The sequence below is a fragment of the Eptatretus burgeri genome, chromosome 4 (assembly GCF_056783735.1).
Source record: "Eptatretus burgeri isolate ZD-2024b chromosome 4, Ebu_testis_v1, whole genome shotgun sequence".
NCBI lineage: Eukaryota > Metazoa > Chordata > Myxini > Myxiniformes > Myxinidae > Eptatretus > Eptatretus burgeri.
Window position 1 is genome coordinate 64403371 of NC_140964.1, and position 18271 is coordinate 64421641.

At 45.0% G+C, this 18271-nt stretch overlaps 1 protein-coding gene across 2 annotated transcripts in view; it reads left to right on the plus strand.

The window, feature by feature from the left end:
- LOC147028228 (transmembrane protein 106B-like) overlaps nucleotides 1-18271 on the plus strand; it is a 68635-nt gene that overhangs the window by 21302 nt on the left and 29062 nt on the right. For both annotated transcript variants that reach the window (XM_085878452.1, XM_085878451.1), the window contains exons 4-6: nucleotides 5986-6142; nucleotides 15684-15821; nucleotides 16466-16509. In XM_085878452.1, coding sequence (XP_085734578.1) covers nucleotides 5986-6142; nucleotides 15684-15821; nucleotides 16466-16509 — 339 coding nt within the window. The remainder of the gene's footprint in view (nucleotides 1-5985; nucleotides 6143-15683; nucleotides 15822-16465; nucleotides 16510-18271) is intronic.

Consider the following 18271-nt stretch of genomic DNA (forward strand, 5'->3'; position numbering starts at 1 on the left):
ACCTGGGCAGGAACTGGACCGCTTTCGATTTGCTGATATAAGAGGTTCCATCTTTTAAAACAAGGAGGCAGCACCTGCAAAAAGGGATTGAGCATGTGTTAAGCATACTGAAAGGGGTAGCATGGGATTCATGGGGGTGGGGGGATGATGGGGGTGATTGGGTGATGGGGTAAACAGTTCCAGAACTCACTTCGGGTGCTGTAAATGGACTTCAATGTACAAAACAACTGTCATCGGAAAGTTAGAAATTTCTTCAAAAAAGTGAATTTTAGCGGAGGTTCAGATTTGCGACGAACAAATCTATGGTCAGGTCACTTCATGGTAATGCCACTTTTTTAGGTGCTTTTTTGTCTGGGGAAAAATGAGAAAGTTGAGAATTGTTTCATGTTCTATTATAATGAGAACACATATCCGAATACTATAACTTGTCATGTAACATCAGCTGCTCGTTTTGTAACACAGTATGAAGCTTATTTTTCCCGAGGTTATGTGTAACCGTGTCATCTCCGTCACACTGTCAATTCCATCAAACATTCGTTGGTACTCAAAACAAATAAAGTAATACCATCAACTATAACTGCTTCAATGATGCACTTACACTGCTTAGAATCCTTCTCAATTATGGAAATTTGACAGATGTTATTTTGTTCATATTTTCGAGAAATTCCAAAAAAACTAATGATACAGCATTAAGGTGAGCCCCAGGTGAGACGCTTTCAAATTGTTTTACGTTCATACCGGGTGTGAATTTTGCAAATGACCCTCATCAAATGGTTTCATTGGTCATAAAAGATACACTTACCGCAATGACACCTGCTAGTAACGTACCAAATATTTTTTAGCAGAAGTCTTCCCACACTCTTATCTGATTGCTAATATTGTTGATTCGATATGATCTCAAAAATGGTGCAGAATTACTTGAAAAATGAAAGTGCATAAGAAATGGTTCAAACTTCCAATGTCAATGGCAAAACTCTATTAAAGTTTAATATTGAGCACAAATTTACAGTGCCCCACAACTTTCTAGTGCCCCACAACAGTTGCTGGGTGTTATTTCATGCGAAAAGAACTCCATCGATTCTTTGTCGTCTCCGTAACGGTCCTCAAATGTGATGGCGATGACTGTGATGGATATGATTGTTTTCAGAAAAAAAGGCGTGCCCACTCTCCAGCGATCATATGAGGAAGCAATAATGTGTGATATGGCCAGGATCAAACAGTTTTACAACTTCATTACCCCTTATACAATCAATTGTTTTTCTTCTCAAGAGCAAGATATTGAACGTTTGGAGTTGACAAATTTATAGTATACTTACCCAGTGATGATGTTCGCTGTCAAAATTAGACAAAATCAAACGATTTGTTGGAAAGATGAGTAGACTTCACGGATTAAATATGGCGGGCGTTCAACACTTGTACACGTCTCGGCAGATAGTTCCAAGCGCATGCACATCCGGCACCCAGTCAAAAAATGTGACGGAGATGACAAATTTTATGCGACGGGGTCATATACTGTATTCATTTCAGGAATGTCCATTGTATCCCTTAAAATCACTTTTTAGACAATTTGCTCCATCGGATGTGATCACAAATATCCATACGCAAGTCTTCAAGCAGATTTATTACTCGTAGATAATCGAGGTGGTACACCAACAAGTGTGAGTTGGGACAGCTGTATTGTTGTAGGCCGGGAGTCGGTGGCGAGGAATGACCACTAGACGGAGCAGTCGGGCCGTCTCCCACCGAACACCCGGAATCGAAGGTCGTCACCCTGGATAACTCCGGAGTCAATGGGTCCCTTAGTGGACCGTGGATGCCAATATTTTGACGGCGTGGGGAAGGGTTAATTGTCTAATTCCAATTTACCTAAGTCCCCCACGACGTCTAAATACCTGGTAAGCCACACCCTCGGCCGACTTTGTCCGAATCGAGTCGCTGTTACTGACTCGGATCCGGCGTAACCGAGCGGGGATTACTAAAGCCTGCCGGACCAAATGAACAATTTACGGCACAAACGGCCTCACTGTAACCCAAACCCGAACCATGCTAGGCCAATGAAAGAAAACACGGACAACGAAATGAAACAATTAACGGGGGATTTATTTTACAGTAATCGGGAAGGGAGACACAGAGCAGACTTAATCACGAATATGCAGGAAAATGTACAATGGGCAAAAGCACTTCACAGCTCTACTTATAGGATGGCGCCACCACACACACACACACACACACACACACACACACACACACACACACACACACACACACACACACACACACACACACACACACACACACACACACACACACACACACACACACACCAAAAGAAAATGGACCCAGATTATTTTTATTTCGACCCTTTCAGCCAAGGGGATAGACAGGCTGGAGGTCAGAGTTTGGTCGGTACCTGGCCGTCTCGTGCGGTTTGGCCCACGAATGCAGGTGTGAAACTCGGGGTCGTCAGCGTGCCCAGACACGGTATAGCGGGGTCCAGGCGGGGGCCAGGGTCGCTCCTCACAGAGGGCCAGCAGAGATTCCCGGCTCAGACTCTGTGTTATTGCTCGACAAAATGAGAGATGGAAGTCGACGACTGTGGAATAGTCAGAGGACCAGCTTGAGACACGGCAACGATGACCACCGACACACACCAAGAGCAATGGCGACCCCTTTTTCTCCGATAATTCCAACCCAACTCCAGTGAGCACGAAGGGGAGCCCGGCGATTCTTATCCCTCCCCCGGACGGGGTGGGGTGACCTGTCCTCTGAGGTAATCATTGCCCTGATTGGACAGGGTTTCGTGGGGTGATATCTGTCCCCCTCTGATTGGACAGGGGGAAACCCTGCCTTTCTGGGGTGGAGTCGGAGCTCTGAAGTAATCTTTGCGCTAATTGGACAGGGTTTTGTGGGGTGATGTGCTGGCCATCCGTGATTGGACAGGGGTTTCCTGGGCAGAGTCGGTGTTCTGAGGTGAGGAAACCTCCACCCACGTTCGTGGTCGAACGCACGTGGGCAATGGCATCGATGGTGCGAATAAGTGAAGGATTGATTTGTTGGCGTTGTGTATTGCAAAAATCTAACTAGAAAGAAACTTTGCAGCACACATATGTAATTCCCTTTAGACATAGGGAGGAATCTAACTATACACATACTTATTGAAATAACTAAGCTTAGGGATTGCTGTCTGTTTGTGTGCAAATGGCTTCCAGATTCGTAACAATATTTGGTACCTCAACATTTTAGGCTGCCAGAAAAAAGATGCACAGACTCAACCTGGCATGTTTTTATGTTTAGTATGTTTCAACATCATTACACTATCATTGGATGTGAATTTTAAAGCTATAGATTGCATTCCATCCATTCAGTCTCATTATGAGTGTGATGGACACCGTTTCTGCACTTTACCATGAAATGACCCGGTCATAGTTTGCTCTGTTGTGGCTCAATCAAAATACTGCTTCTCCAAAAACATCAGGAGGATCCAAGAAGTTGATTCAAGTGGTATTTTAAGATAAAATTGTTTCGGAAGGGGATCTATACAGTATTCCTTTGATAAAAATGCCAGATTTTGGGTGTGACCCGATTTTTCTGACCTTTTGACCTCTGGTGACCTTGAAGATCACCCAATTGAAATATACTTGATACTAACTTGTAGCATACATCTAGCCAAAGATAATGAGTGGTAATTTGTTGTCATAGGGTGTTCCATTGTGGAGGAATGGTCAATTTAGTTCCCCCTACCCCCAAAATTTTTGTTTTTTTCGGTCATGGTCTTTTATCAAAAAAAACCTGCCCATAGAAGTTGCGCAATGGAGTTGAGGTGTCCAATAACACTTTTCAGGTGGCCAACATACCCACTGACATGGTCCAAGTGTCAAAAATTGCATAGCAGGGGTGTCACATCAAAATCAGTTTTTTACACATTTTCACATGGTGGCTCCCAGACTATTTGGACCACTTAAAGAGGTGCTTGGTGGAAACACTTTCCCATCCGACGAAGAGCTCCAAGAAGCGGTGCACGAATGCTTACACCAGCAGCCAAAATATATATTTTTCTCTCGAGGAGAGGCCTTAGCAAAGTGTTGGAAAAAATGCGTTGAATGCAATGGAGAGTATGTTGAAAAATAACAGTTGTTACACACGTACATGCAATAAACAATTTGTGAAAAATATTTTAAGGTTACTTATTCACTGGCCTCGTATTAATATTCTTACTCTTACTTGTGGTTGGGCTAGCCCTGGAGCGAGGTGTGCCAGAAAGCAGGTTTTAGTTTCCAAAGTCCATGGCATATATTGACTTCGTCATTTATATGCAGCACATAGCTGTGATGTAGCAATCAGTTCTTGGAGGTGTGTGGCAGTGCCCCTGATGCAGTGCCTCCTGTAGGTTAGAGCAGGAAGTTGGAATTTGTCCAGGGTGCCGGTGATATTGCTCGCCTTCTCTTTGCAAAGGACACCATGGGATCTTTAACATCCACCAACGAATGTTGGCAGACGGGACACCCGTTTAACGTCCATCTGAGAGATGGCACAAACAATGATGAGTCACCCTGCTTGTGAAACTCCGGAATGACAGTTTATAGCTGTTCGGGGTTCGAACCCAGGCTCGACAACTCAGAGGAGAGTGTGTGTACATCTAGGCTATCTAGACTATTACTCTGGCTGCTTCTCATCATGTGATGTGTGCCTCGGACAAAGGCTTGGGTTCAAAAATCAAAAGCATTTCCTGATTTGTCAGCTGTTTCAATTTCCCACTTCGGGTTCACACAATATGGAATGCATCGAATAGTTTTGACCCAAACCCTCACCACCACCCCCCCCCCCCGCACCCCACTTCCCCCCACACTCACCCTCCGATCCCTTTTTCTCCAGACACTTGTCTGAGTGCAGCTGAATAACTAAGTGGCCATCTATACATGATGTAATGGACGCATAATATATTCATTATTTTTGAAATTCTAGACACCCAAACCCTTCCCCCGCTCCCCCCTGTGTGTTACAATAATGTCAGTTCCTTGCCAATGAACTTCAATGCAAGAGGTGATTAGTCCTATCACATTGTGTAATGTCTGCCAACCTATGTTTGCTTGTGATTTATCCTTTTTAAATGCTGAGCATCGAGCAAGGAAGCAGCATGTACCATTTTTATCCCCCGCCGTGTGGCGGAAGGGGGATATTGTTGTCACCCAGGTCGTCCGGCTGTCCGTCCGTCTGTCCGTCCGTCCTGGCGTCAACATTTATAGCTGTGAGTGCGATAACTCAAAAAGTGTTCGCCATATCGATTTGAAATTCGGGTCACACATGTACCACCTGAAAAGGAAGAACCCTATTGATTTTGGGCGTGGCCGGATCCAAGATGGCCGACTGGGGCGGCCATCTTGGAAAAAATGTTTTTTTGTAATAAATAAAAAACCGCTTATCTGATTTCAATTCTTTTTGGTTACTACGTTCCTCATCCCTGGGGAACTTTTTCGAGATGATGACCAAATGGTGTCTTGTTTCCAATTCACCTCCTTCATTATCTGGAATATGTATGACCTTTTTCATTCAATGGCGGGGGATTCCCCATCTCTGATGGTATATTTTAGTCTTTGGTATGACTTGGCCAGGGTACGTCTCGGCCGGGGCCGACCTCCCAGAAGCAGAGCGGACGCGCGAACCATCTCACCACCGAGGCTGATTATGTAATATATAAACACCACCGACATTTTTTCGGCCTTCTGCTGAACTTGAAACTTTTTTGTGCTTAAAATGCTTAATGTTGCACTTTGGATGAGTTTTTGCTTCAAAAAAAAAAAAAATTGATCTGAAAGTAGTTGGTATTATTAGTAGTATTATTATGAGTAGTAGTATTTTTGTTATTTGGTTTCCAAAGCCAAAATGATATTTGTTACTTTATGCTTATCGATTTGACACATCAATTTGAATGGACGTGCTACTATGCCTTGCTCATTGTACTACTCATACTGGTTCATTCTGTTGCAGAACATTCTATATAATCATCTCCATCGTCGCGTGCATGGTGCTCTGTAGTCTAATTGTGTTCTTCATTTATCCCCGCACCATCTGCATCTCTGAGTTGTCCGTCAATAACTCGACCGCGTGGACGAAGAGCAATTCGAGCATTTCTTTGAACTTCACGGTAGGGACTCTTTTCCCAGTTTTTAACTCATCCTTTCCTTGTAATCTATGAGTGCATCGTTGTGGGCCTAAAGAGATCTCAGCTAAAATTACCGGAGATGACAACCCTTAAGGGCAAGTGTGCAAGACACCATTTAATGTATCAGTCAAAGGTTGGAAGGTATTACTTCCGCCACCGAAGGGGGACGGAGGTTATGTTTTCACCCCTGTCTGTTTGCTTGTTTGTGTGTAGGATACCTCAAAAGGTTGTGGACGGATTCAGATGACCTTTGGTGGGCAGGTTGTGTGTCTCACAAGGACAAAATGATTCGATTTTGGTGAAGATCCAGATACGGATCTGGATACTAGAATTTTTCAAGTAATTCTTCACCATTGAGAGATAGGGCCAAAAACGATATATAGCATGATATCTCAAAAAAGTTGTGCATGGATTTGGATGAAACTTAGTGGACAGGTTGGGTGTGTGACAAGGACGAATTGATTCGATTTTGGCGAAGACACAGAAGTGGGTGGAGGTAAATGCTCTACCTAGTGCACTTCTAGTTATGTTCTAGATCTACCACATTTCTCAAAGGCCTCGTCTCCATTAGCAGTTTTGAGCCGTTTGGAACAGTCCCAGGGGTCTCGAAGGTCCCGGCCTGGGTTGTGTCTCCGTGTAGCAGCTTCATAACCAAGGCGACGTGACGACGTTTCTGTCGGTCGGGTGTATGCAGCCATATGTTTGACATTTTGTTACAAATTTCCAGTGGGCGTGGAGGGCAGAGGCCATTTGGTCCGTCATGCCTGTGCTTTATCCACAACCTGTTAATTTAACTGATCAGTTTATTCATCATCTGTGATACTAATCCGATCTTTACCATTACTTTACCATGAAAAAACCCAACCCTAACAGGTTAACATTACTTTACTAACCCTAACAGCATTTCTTGGAGAGTTAATATCTCGTGTATCTGCATACTTACTTTATTAATATACTCATGACATCGGACATTATTGAGACATTACTCAGATAAATGCATTCTCTTAGCCTTGACTGCCTTGTCATTGCTTATTGTATTTTGTGGTATAATTTATGTATGAAGTGGATGATGAAGACAAAATGGAGGACAGAAGGTATTTGAGACAGACTCAAAGTATGTGATGACGATTTTCGGAAGGAAACACTGAATCCAGCAAGTAAGAGGATTGGGTTAGGAAAGGTTCATCTTCGTTTTTAGGACCCATCTTGCTTTTCAGCACATTGAGCCACAGCGAGGTTCCTCTATCTTGTTCGGACTTGAGCAATCCTCTCTGCACACTTCAGGGCAATTCTCTTTTCTAAACAAAGTTCATTTTCAGCAATTCTTCTCCATATATTTCTTGGTCTCCCCCTCTTTCTTTTCCCCACTGGTATCCAAAACATGGCTTCTTTAGTCAAATGTCCCTCTTGCTTTCTCATTATATGTCATACCCATCACCATCTTTGTTCTTTGACCGGTGCTATAATATCTCTTTCTCCAGCCCTCCTTATTTCCTCATTTCTCACCCTGTTTGGCCAGAAAATCTTCAAAATCCTTCTCAAACATCGATGGTGGAGACTGTCATTTTGCGTTCCAATTTCCTTGCTCATTTTCCATGTTTCTGTCTCGTATAATAACAGTGATTTGACATTGGAATCAAATAGTTTCATCTTAGTTTTAAGCTCACCTCGAACGTAGTTCCGGGGAGCTGATGGGATGGCTCGTCGTCAGTCTGTCAGACCGTCCACAAATACTTTCAACTTCTCTGAAAATACACATACAATTCTGATGAAACTTTACCACAATGTTCAACATCGTGTATGTACCAAAGTTTGTTCATGGCATTTAAAAAATCAGGCCCTAAGGGGTTTTAATGGGGTTGCCCCCCAAAATAGGTATTTGCTTTCTTCTCAAAAACTACACATGCAATTTTGATGATAACGTGACCACATCCTTCATCACCTGTGACCTACCAACTCTCCCTATGTACACTTGTCAAACACTTTCTTGAAATCAATGAAACTGAAAATAAAACATTAAAAAAATCGGGGTCTGAGGGGGTCTATGGAGGAAGTTTACATGGGGGTTGCCCTCCAAAATAGGTATTTTCTTTCTTCACAGAAACAACACACACAATTCTGATGAAACTTGACCACAACCTTCATCACCCATAGTGTACCAAAGTTTGTTCATGATCTTAGAAAAATCGGGCTCAAAGAGGGTGTAAAGGGGGTTGCCCCACAAATTATGTACAGTATTTGCTTTCTTCTCCAAAACTACACACACAATTTCGATGAAACTTGACCAAAACCTTCATCACCCATGATGTACCAAAGTTTGATCATGCCATTAAAGACATTTGATGTCTAAGGGGGTCTACTGGTGGTTTCCCCCCAAAAGAGGTATTTGCTTTCTTCTCAGAAACGACACACACAATTCTGATGAAACTTCACCACAACCTTCATCACCCATGATGGACCAAAGTTTATTCATGACATTATAAAAATCGGGCTATTTGGGGGTTGTAAGGGAGGTGCACCCCAAAATATGTTTTTGCTTTCTTCTCAGAAACTACACACAATTTCGATGAACCTTGATTATAACCTTCATCACCCATGATGTACCAAAGTTTGTTCATGCCATTAAAAAATTTGAGGTCAAAGGGCCATTACGGGGGGTTGCCCCCCAAAATAAGTATTTGCTTTCTTCTCCGAAACGACACACACAATTCCGATGAAACTTCATCTCAACCTTCATCACCCGTGATGTTTCAATGTTTGTTCACGACATTAAAAAAAATTGGGGTCAAAGGGATTTTATGTGGGGTTTGCCCCCCAAAATGTGTATTTCTTTCTTCTCTGAAACCACACACACAATTTCGATGAAATTTGACCACAACCTTTATCACCTGTGATGTACAAAAGTTTGTTCATGGCATTAAAAAAAAGAATCCATAGGTATTTACTTTCTTCTCCATTACATATTTTGTGGGTCATCCATGCCTACCAATGGTTCCCTGGTTTATCTTATCGAGCCGCTACCAGTTGAGTGCCCAGGGATATTGTCCCTATGTTTAGTGATAGATGTCTGAAATTCCAAATCTTTGGTGAAGAGTTAAACATTGCTTGAGTTTTTGCAATTCTGTTTATTAAATCGCTTTCACTACTCCCTTGTTTATCGATAACAGATCCTAGATAAATGAACTTATCAACTTCCTGTATTCCTCGACTTCCTCTCCGTCAATCACAATCTTCCTTTCATCATCAGTATTTATCCTCATTGTCTTGATCTTTCCCACATTGACCTTCAAACCAATCTCTTTGTGCTCCTACAAACTCTTTGTCTTTATTTTCACATTGTCATACACTTCTGATTCCAAACACAGGTCATCAGCAGAATCAAGATCATCCGATTGGGTTTCATTTCTCCACTTGATACCAATATGTTTTCCTTCCATCACTCGTCTCATTACCCAGTCAATCACAATCAGGAACAACGTGGGTGACAACATGTATCCTTGTTTTTGTCCACTTCTCACTTCAAACCAGGGTGAAAAAATCTCTCATGGATAACATTGAAACAATTCATTGTAATTATTTTCTCCGGTATCCCTTAAAGTCGTAGCAGCCTCCACAAACTCTCCCGATGTACACTTGTCAAACACTTTCTTGAAATCAATGAAACTGAAAATAAAACATTTTTTTGAAATTAAGAACCTTGTTCCGGTAACTGTTCTCAAAACAAACATTTGGTCACTGCCATATCGTTCCTTTCTAAATCCAGATTTTTCACGTCTCAGCATCTTATCCAAACCTTCTTTAATTTCTGTTTGGATGAAATTTGTGAAGAGTTTGAAACAATTGATGTTATTCCCCTTACAATTGTTACTTTCCTAAATCTCCTTTCTTCGCAAGTTTAACAATAAGACCCTTCTTCCACTCTGATGGCAAAACCTCTTCATCCATATTATTTTTGAATATCTTCTTTCATACTTCTGTCATCTCCTCTGGTAAAGTCTTCAGCATCTCCACCACTATTTCATCTTCTACTGCTGCCTTGTTGTTTTTGAGTCTCATTATAGTTTGTTTTATCTCCTTTTTTTGTTAAATATCCTGTGATTTATCGGTCGGACTCACATGTTCTCATCCAGATCTAGAGTATTGTATGGCTATTCTACATTCAATATCTCTTCAAAGTTTTCGATCCATCTGTGCAATTCCATCCTCTTTGAACGATAAATTGTTTCCATCTTTGATGTTTACTAATACTGAGCTGGGTTTTGAAACTTTCACGACAATATTGTTACAGCTGTGGAAATTCGCATTACACCATGAAGGGCCCGTAGGTGAGATATCTCTAAGTACATGTGTAGTTAGCCCAAACCTGTTGTATAGAGGGAATTTATGTGATTCATCCGGGCTGCGATGCTTTGAGTTAGCCATTTTTTCTGTTCTATCTTTATTTTGAACCAACCACGTCTCAACCGCCATCACACAACAACCACGCCACCGCCACCATCTACGCTCCCACATCATCGCATCACCGCCATTCCCAAACGGCACCATAACCATCAAACCACCACCAAAAACCCTCCACCACCTTCACCTCTCTCCTTCTACGGCCATTCCCGCACCACCTGTGAACACTGAACGTTGGGCTGTCTCGGGCCCGTTCAGCGATTGGTGCCGAGCGCACCGAGCCGCGAGCGCAAATAGCAGCCTTTCCGAGGGAAAATTCGGATCAAAAACTCTACACGCCCACTTCTCCTCCGTCCAATTAGCGAGCTCGGGGCGGCTTGGCCCTACCTCCAAGCGTGTGTGTGAAGTCGATATATGCAAATTCTAGGATCAGGGGAGGTTCGCGCTCTCGTTTCCTCCAACCAATGGGCGAGTGTGGCTCCGCCCCCGAGGTCATTCTGATCCGAATATTTGCATACTGGCTTCTCCTGCCCGCCTATAAAAAGGCAAGCGCAAAATGGAAGAGAGAAGAGTCGAGTCGGTCGGGTGAAGAGAGTGGCAGAGTTCGTCGGTGGAGTCGCGAGGAGAGTGCGGAACTGAAGAGGGTCGGGTGAGGAGAGTGTGGAACAGAGAAGAGTTGCAGAGAGAGTCGGGCGAGTGAGAGCGGTGGAACTGCAGGCAAGAGAGCTCAGGTCCGAGGCGAGAAGGACGGCGGTCGGCGACGAGGTTACAGTGTGGGGAAATCGCTCGTCTCGTCGCGGGACCCAAGCCAGCCAGCCATTCCCCTCCCCCAGGGCATCAACAAATCCCCCTTTCCCCCACACTGAGAGAGTGCAAAAGGGGGCCCCGTTCCCACCCCACTCCAAACGTCGTGCCAACGAAACCCGCCAAGGAGCACGGAGTCGTGGCACAGCCGCACGGCCACATTTGCGGCTCGCCCGCCAACACGTCACTAGGACGCGGGTAGGATCCCCCCAGTCTCACGGACCTGGCCGCTCCTCCAGGTCACGCGCACATTTGGCCTACAGGCCTGTCTGCCTCCTTGTCTATGAGGGTGGCTTCTTTCCTTTGCTTTTGTGTAAATGTATGTTGGCGCCGTCTGTAAAGTAAAACTGTATAAGTGTTGCCGTGTGTGCGCGTAGTCGGTATTAACTCTGCGTCGTTGTTGCTTTTATTTTGTTTGCTTTATGTGCACTTTGACTGTATAGACGTGCTTTCCATGTGCCGGGAAATAAATGTGCATTGTGTGAACTGTTTTCCCGTTTTGCTTCGTCTTTTCCTAATTGAATCTCATCTGCTTCATGTAAAGGGTTCGTAGTGGGTGCAAAACGCCCGGTAAATAATCTGAACCATCGAGGTCGACGATAACACCGCTCGATTATCCCGATAGTATGGAACGGGCCGCCCAAGCGGCTCGTGTCCGGAGTCGACCTGCGGCGAGGTACGATCACCCGGTTTACCATCCGCGTGGGTACTTAGGTAGGTCGAGTTTGGCGAACAACCCTATCCTATGCGGGTGGCCGATTGGCACGATTGTGGTGAGGTCGAAAGGCCCACCCGTGACTGGCTCCGGGCGATAGTTCCCGGAGGGTCACGACTGAATTGTCCGTCCGGTGGGCGACGTGCCGCGATCCGAGTTGCGTGGCCGTCCGCACGCCGGCGGGCGCGAATTCGCAACAATATTTTAGCAATCTGATACAAGCTTGTATGATCATTTTTCCTCTCTGCTTTCTCTGCTTCTTTCACCTTTTTTTTTCCATAAAAATTATTTTCATCTTTCCTTGTTTTTACTTCCTTAGCTTTACCTTTATATCTTCCTTTTCAGATGTCTTCTTTTGCTGAAGTTATTTTATTTTCGAGTTCCTTTCTTTCCTACATCACTTTCCATGATTCCTCCGATATCCATAATTAAAAAAAAATATTTGTTGCACATCCGATGATTTCTTTGCTTGCTTTCTCCATCGCATTTTTCATTCCTTCACAGTGCTCTTCAAGCCCTACTTCTTATTCTTCTTTTTTGTCCATCACTGCTTGAAATATGTTGTTGCAGACCCTGGGTTGGGGGCGAGAAGACCACGAAGGGGGTTCGGGTTCCCACCAGACTCCGGAATCGCAGGCCGTCACACACGAATAACTTCGTGACGCGGCAGGTCGCTAATCGACCATGAACGCCAATAATTCGACTATGTGACTTAGGGTGCAACATCTGAAACCGTTTACCTAAAATTCATGTGGTTTAATTACTGGGGGACACGCCCTTGGTACGTCTTGTTCAATCCGGATCACCTCACCGGATCAGATGCAGCTGAGCGTAACTGCTAAGGTCACCTTCTAGCTAAGGTCAGACCAGCTAGAAAAACAAATCGTTGGAGAATAACCTCCCTGCAAAGCTAGAATACGAACCATGCTGGACCAATGAAGGAAAAGACGAAAACAAGCTGGGAACATTTCTACACAAATCATTTATTTACAATCAAGCGAGGAAAGGTATGTGGCACAGTGAATGGGGTTTATTCGTATTGTTACGGCTGTGGAAATTCACAGGACACCATAAAGGATATCCCCAAGATCAGTTATATCGCTAAGTGTGTGTTCAGATAGATTTCCCCACCGTTGTTAAATGGGATTTATTCGTATGGACAGGGCTGTGATCGTTGAGTTAGCCGTTTTTCTTTCGCTATCGTTATTTTGGACCAACCACACCACCAACCACCTTTTTTACAAGCGCCCAACCACACCACCCTCATGACCACCACACAATGCCAACCACGCCACCGTTACAACAACCACGACCACCTCAACCACCAACCACACCACCAATCACCTTCTCCAGACAACGCTACAACCCTCTCCGCATCCAAAACCGTCTCTGCTATGGAGAAAGAAGGAGCTCCAACACGACGCATGGGATTTTCCCTCCTGCTTTCCCACGCTTTGGAATTGGGGAAGGGCAGATTGAACCAGGGGTAAAAGGTGATGTTGGGTGGGGGCCTGTTTTTGGGCGAAAAATGGGCCTGGCGCCCCACCCCCTTGGAGCCAGGGCAGCAGATTCTTCTTCTCCCGAGGGGAGGGGTGGGAGCGTTGGGAATAAAAGGGCGTACTGGACGCAGCGTAGAGGGCTGCGTGGAGAGAACCGAGTCGAGAAGCGAAGGGAGTTGGTTGGTTGTTGGTCGGTCGGTTGAGGTCTCGGTCTGGGTGGAGCAGTCAGTCGGTGGAGGTGCTTGAGAGGGTCCATCGAGGATCGCCCAACCAAGTCACCACGAGGGTGAAGGTAACCTGCGGCAGCCTCTGGGAGTCCCTTCGGTCAACCAGGCTCCTTGGACATAAAGGCCTACGGGTCCAGTCTGACTCCCTTGCCTTTGAGGGGGTCTTTCTTTGCTTTTATTTGTGTGAATGTTGTGGCGCCATGTCCCGCAAGTAGAACTGTGTAAGTGCTTGTAAATAATAATCATAGACGGTTGTAGTGCTTTTACCTTGCTCGTTTCTTGTCCCCTTCCCCCATTCATTGCATCCCTGTTTACGTGTGCATTATAAATAAATGTCCTTGTGTGAATGTTAACCCGTTCGTCATGTCCTTTTTCCCCAATTGAACTGCAATCTTGCTCTCGGAATAATAGCGGGCTTTTTAATAGCCAATAAAACAATTGGGTCCAGCGAGGTCTCGCGATAATACACCGCTCAGTTATCCCAGAACAGAACGAACCGCTTAAGCGGTTTGTGTCCAAGAAGACCTCGCTGAGGTACGGTCTCTCGGTAGTCTGCCCGCGCGAATACTTAGGTATATCGATAATTCAGCGATTGACCCTGTCGCGCGCGGGTAGAGTGTTGACTAGGCCGTGGTGTGCGTTTGGAGCACACCCGTGACTGGTTTCCGGCGTTGTTCCGGAAGGTCGCAACTGAATTGTCCGTCCGGTGGGCGAGACGGCCACCATTGGCTAAAGCGGCTGTTCGCGCATGCCGGTGGGCGCGAATTCGTAACAGTATGTACAGCCGAGGATAGCAAGTAATTTGTGGGGTGTGGCAAAAGACAAGCAATTTACAAAAGCAGACAGAACAGACTTATCCCGTTATCATTTCTACAAGCTTATCTTGTGCTACGACAGGTGCCATCACATACACACACAAATCCGAGGAAGATTAGATAGCCAGAAAGAAAGAGAGCAGATGAGGACAAACTGTCTCGCAATACCTGGTGCAGTCGGCCGACCAACACAACCCAGTACGCTTCGGGAGAGGTAGGAGGGAGAAATGCTGGTGTCTAAGGTGTAGGAGTGGGAGGTGTGGTGTAGTGCAATATGGGGGGGGGGTGCGGTGTCGTGCCAGAGGAAAATGGGATTGCGAGTCAGTAATGATGCCCTTTTGTGCATCCAAAGGGGATGAGATAGAGGGGTGGAAAGAGAGAGAGGAGAGATGATGCGTGAGGCTAAAGATCCCTCACCTAGTCGTGTAGATCCGAGTGGAGCAGAGAAGAAGAGGGCGAAGCAGAGAGCGAGCGGCTCCGCGCTCCTTATTTTATAAGCCCTGGGCGAAGAGTGGGGTGACGACCCAAAGGCGACGCAATGTGACCCAAATCCCGCTCCTTTAATGGGCCACAGCAGCCCTAGCCATGCCCTGCCAGGCCCTCGCTGCCGGAAACGGTCTCATTTGCCCATCCGGCTCGCCACTGCCCGGAGCTCCTGACTCAACATAGGGTATGAGCCGGCAACCTGGCCCCGAACGTGCTCTGAGTGCAGTCTGAATGCCGAGCAGCAATGCACACCCACCACCCACCCACGAGTTTGAGCCACAAATTACGGTCAATGGAGACGCAACTGGGCCTGTCCTGAACAGCTCAAACCAGAGACTAAGGATAACTGTTCAGCTAATGGAGATTAGGCATAACTGCTCAACTCATTTGGTGTAATTACCTACAGGATTATAAACTGCAAGTAGATATGACAAAGCATTTAAAGTACTTAACTGGTGTGGTTTTACCTCCTTCTCTTAAGGCAATAGTCTCCCTATTTTATTTTTGCATTTGGAACACATTTATTTCGTTAAAAGTCTTTATGACAGCTTTAAGTCTTTCCATGTTGTGATTCCACAGCTCCAAGGAACAATCCACAATGGCAATTTCTACAGCATCAAAGTGTCAAACATCACTTATGAAGCTTCCTTTTTCACCAGTGTTGTCTCCACAACGGATAAGAATAACTTCACAATTCCCACCCGCTCAAGTCATAAGGTTAGTTCATCAGTTATTATCCCCACGCTTTAAAAATAACAAAAAACGAGGGGGGATATTGTAATGGCTCTGTCTGTCTGTCTGTCCATCATGCTATCTCCTCCTAACAGTTGTTTGGAAATTCACCAAACTTGGTAGTTATGTCACCACATGGCAAGAAGGTGCAAGAGCAGTATCATTTTGGTGCCACCCCTTGGGGCCCTGGGGTAGGGTCAGAAGCTCATATGCAATTACAGGCACATTTTCAACATTTTAAATGAAACTTTGTATTTGCAATTAACATTGGGAAACACATTAAATATTTAACGATTTTTGGGGGGATTTGACCCTCAGTTCATGCCCCAGAGTGTGAGGACTTAAGGTCTCAGAGGTAAAAACAGAAGATTTTTTTTGTTAACTCAAAATTTGATATTGGGTCATTCCTGGTGGAACTTTTCTGCAATCTTTCAACTTTGTTTAAGGTGGGAAGCATGGAGATTTGCGATGGCAAGCTATCGACTTAACTCAAGTTTTTGTTTTGTATTCTCACAATACAATAACTAGCATGAGCTGCACTGAGTGTTAATGTACTCTGTTAATGGTGTTGTGGATGCGATGAAATGTTGGTTTTTGAATAACGCTGTTTGGCAATCATTATTTTTCAGATGGAAGTCTTCATGATTTTGGAGATGCAAGGAGGGTCCATTTTGTGAGTTTATTTTTGAATTTTTATTTATTCAGAATCAGGCATACATTTAAGTTCCTTTTACTTGAATGTGTGAGAATAGTATTGATTAGTTCGTAATAGTTTGCATGAGTTTTGTCACCCGTGGTCTCTGTGTGTTGTATCCACGTTTGCTCACTGGTTTTCTTGTGCTGTTAGCAAAACAGTTTCTCTCTGAATGAAGAGTTGTTTTATTTAAGTGATTGTATTTTTAATCCATTGGGCATGTAATACTTAGGTCATTCGGAAGAACCTTGATTGATGGAGGAACTTCACAAAAAAAGTTTTATTTCTGTACACATATACACGTACGCACGCACGCAAGCACACACACACACACACACACACACACACACACACACACACACCGGTGGCAAATTTAGACAAAAACACTATGAAGCCTTTTCTTCATACTACTTTTCAATTAATGACAGGTGATGGCATGGTTTGGGATTTGATAGGATGGGAGGGCCATTAAACAGCAACAACAATAATCGAATGCTGAATGGAATAAATGGAGATGACAACAATCCCATGTTGGATGTGCTGAACGAGGATCCTACGAAAACGCTGTGATGTCATGTGGCACGGCGAACGCTTTGAGAAAAATCTACTTTTGATTGGGTTGATCGGAATAAAAGCGAGAGTCGAGTACATTCCGATGCTGTCAGCAGAATTGTTAGTTATTTCTACGAAGTATTGTGATCATGCATGAAGCAGTGAGAAAGCATATTGGAAACTAGAAAGACAGAGACAGCCAAAGGGACGGACACCGTCCCTTTTCTATTCATATAGATTGCATATTTTTATTACCTCCATCACTGAAGGTGGATGGAGGTTATGTTTTCACCCCTGTTTATTTGTTTGTTTGTTTGTTTGTGAGCAAGATATCTCAAAAAGTTATGGACGGATTCAGATGTAACTTGTTGGACAGGTTGGGTGTGTGACAAGGTCAGGTCAGGTATGGGAGCATGTGCCAGAACAGCGCGTCGCTGCGTCCACTTTCCGCCGGTACTCCAGGGGCCTCCGTCTGGCCATCCCCCAGGCAGATGCCAGGCCCATCCCCATCTCCTTGAGATGATGGTCAACCTGCTGCAACCATGAGGCACGTGGTCGGCCCACTGGCCTCCTCCACTCATGAGACTCCCTCGCTGAGAGAATCTGGTAAGCAGGATCAGCGTCAGGAAAACGAGCCACATGTCCATACAGCCGCAACTGACGCTCAAGGACTATGCAGGTAACAAATCTCATCCGAGTCTCTCTCAGCAACCGCCTGTTGGATACAAAATCCAACCAGCGATAGCCAAGGATTCTCCGAAGACACCTGGTACCAAAGGAATTAAGTCTCCGTCTCAGATCCTTGGTCAGAGTCCAAGTCTCGCACCCATAGAGCAAGACTGGAAGTACCAAGGACCTGAAGACTCGGACTTTCGTCCTCCCGCACAGGTACCGGCAGCGCCACACCCCATGATCCAGTGAATCCATGACTCCCCAGGCCCGACCCAGACGTCTATTGACCTCTGACTCGCAGCCAGCAGAGACATGAATATCAATCACTGCCAAGGTAAGTGAATCTCTCCACGACCTCAACATCTTCACCACAAACAGACACAGACAGGACAGCAGCATCCAAGATGTCACCGAAAGCCTGGATCTTAGTTTTGACCCAAGAAACCCGTAATCCCAGCGGCTCCGACTCCTCATTCAGCACCTCGAGGGCCCCCAAAAGGATGTCTAAAGTCTCCGC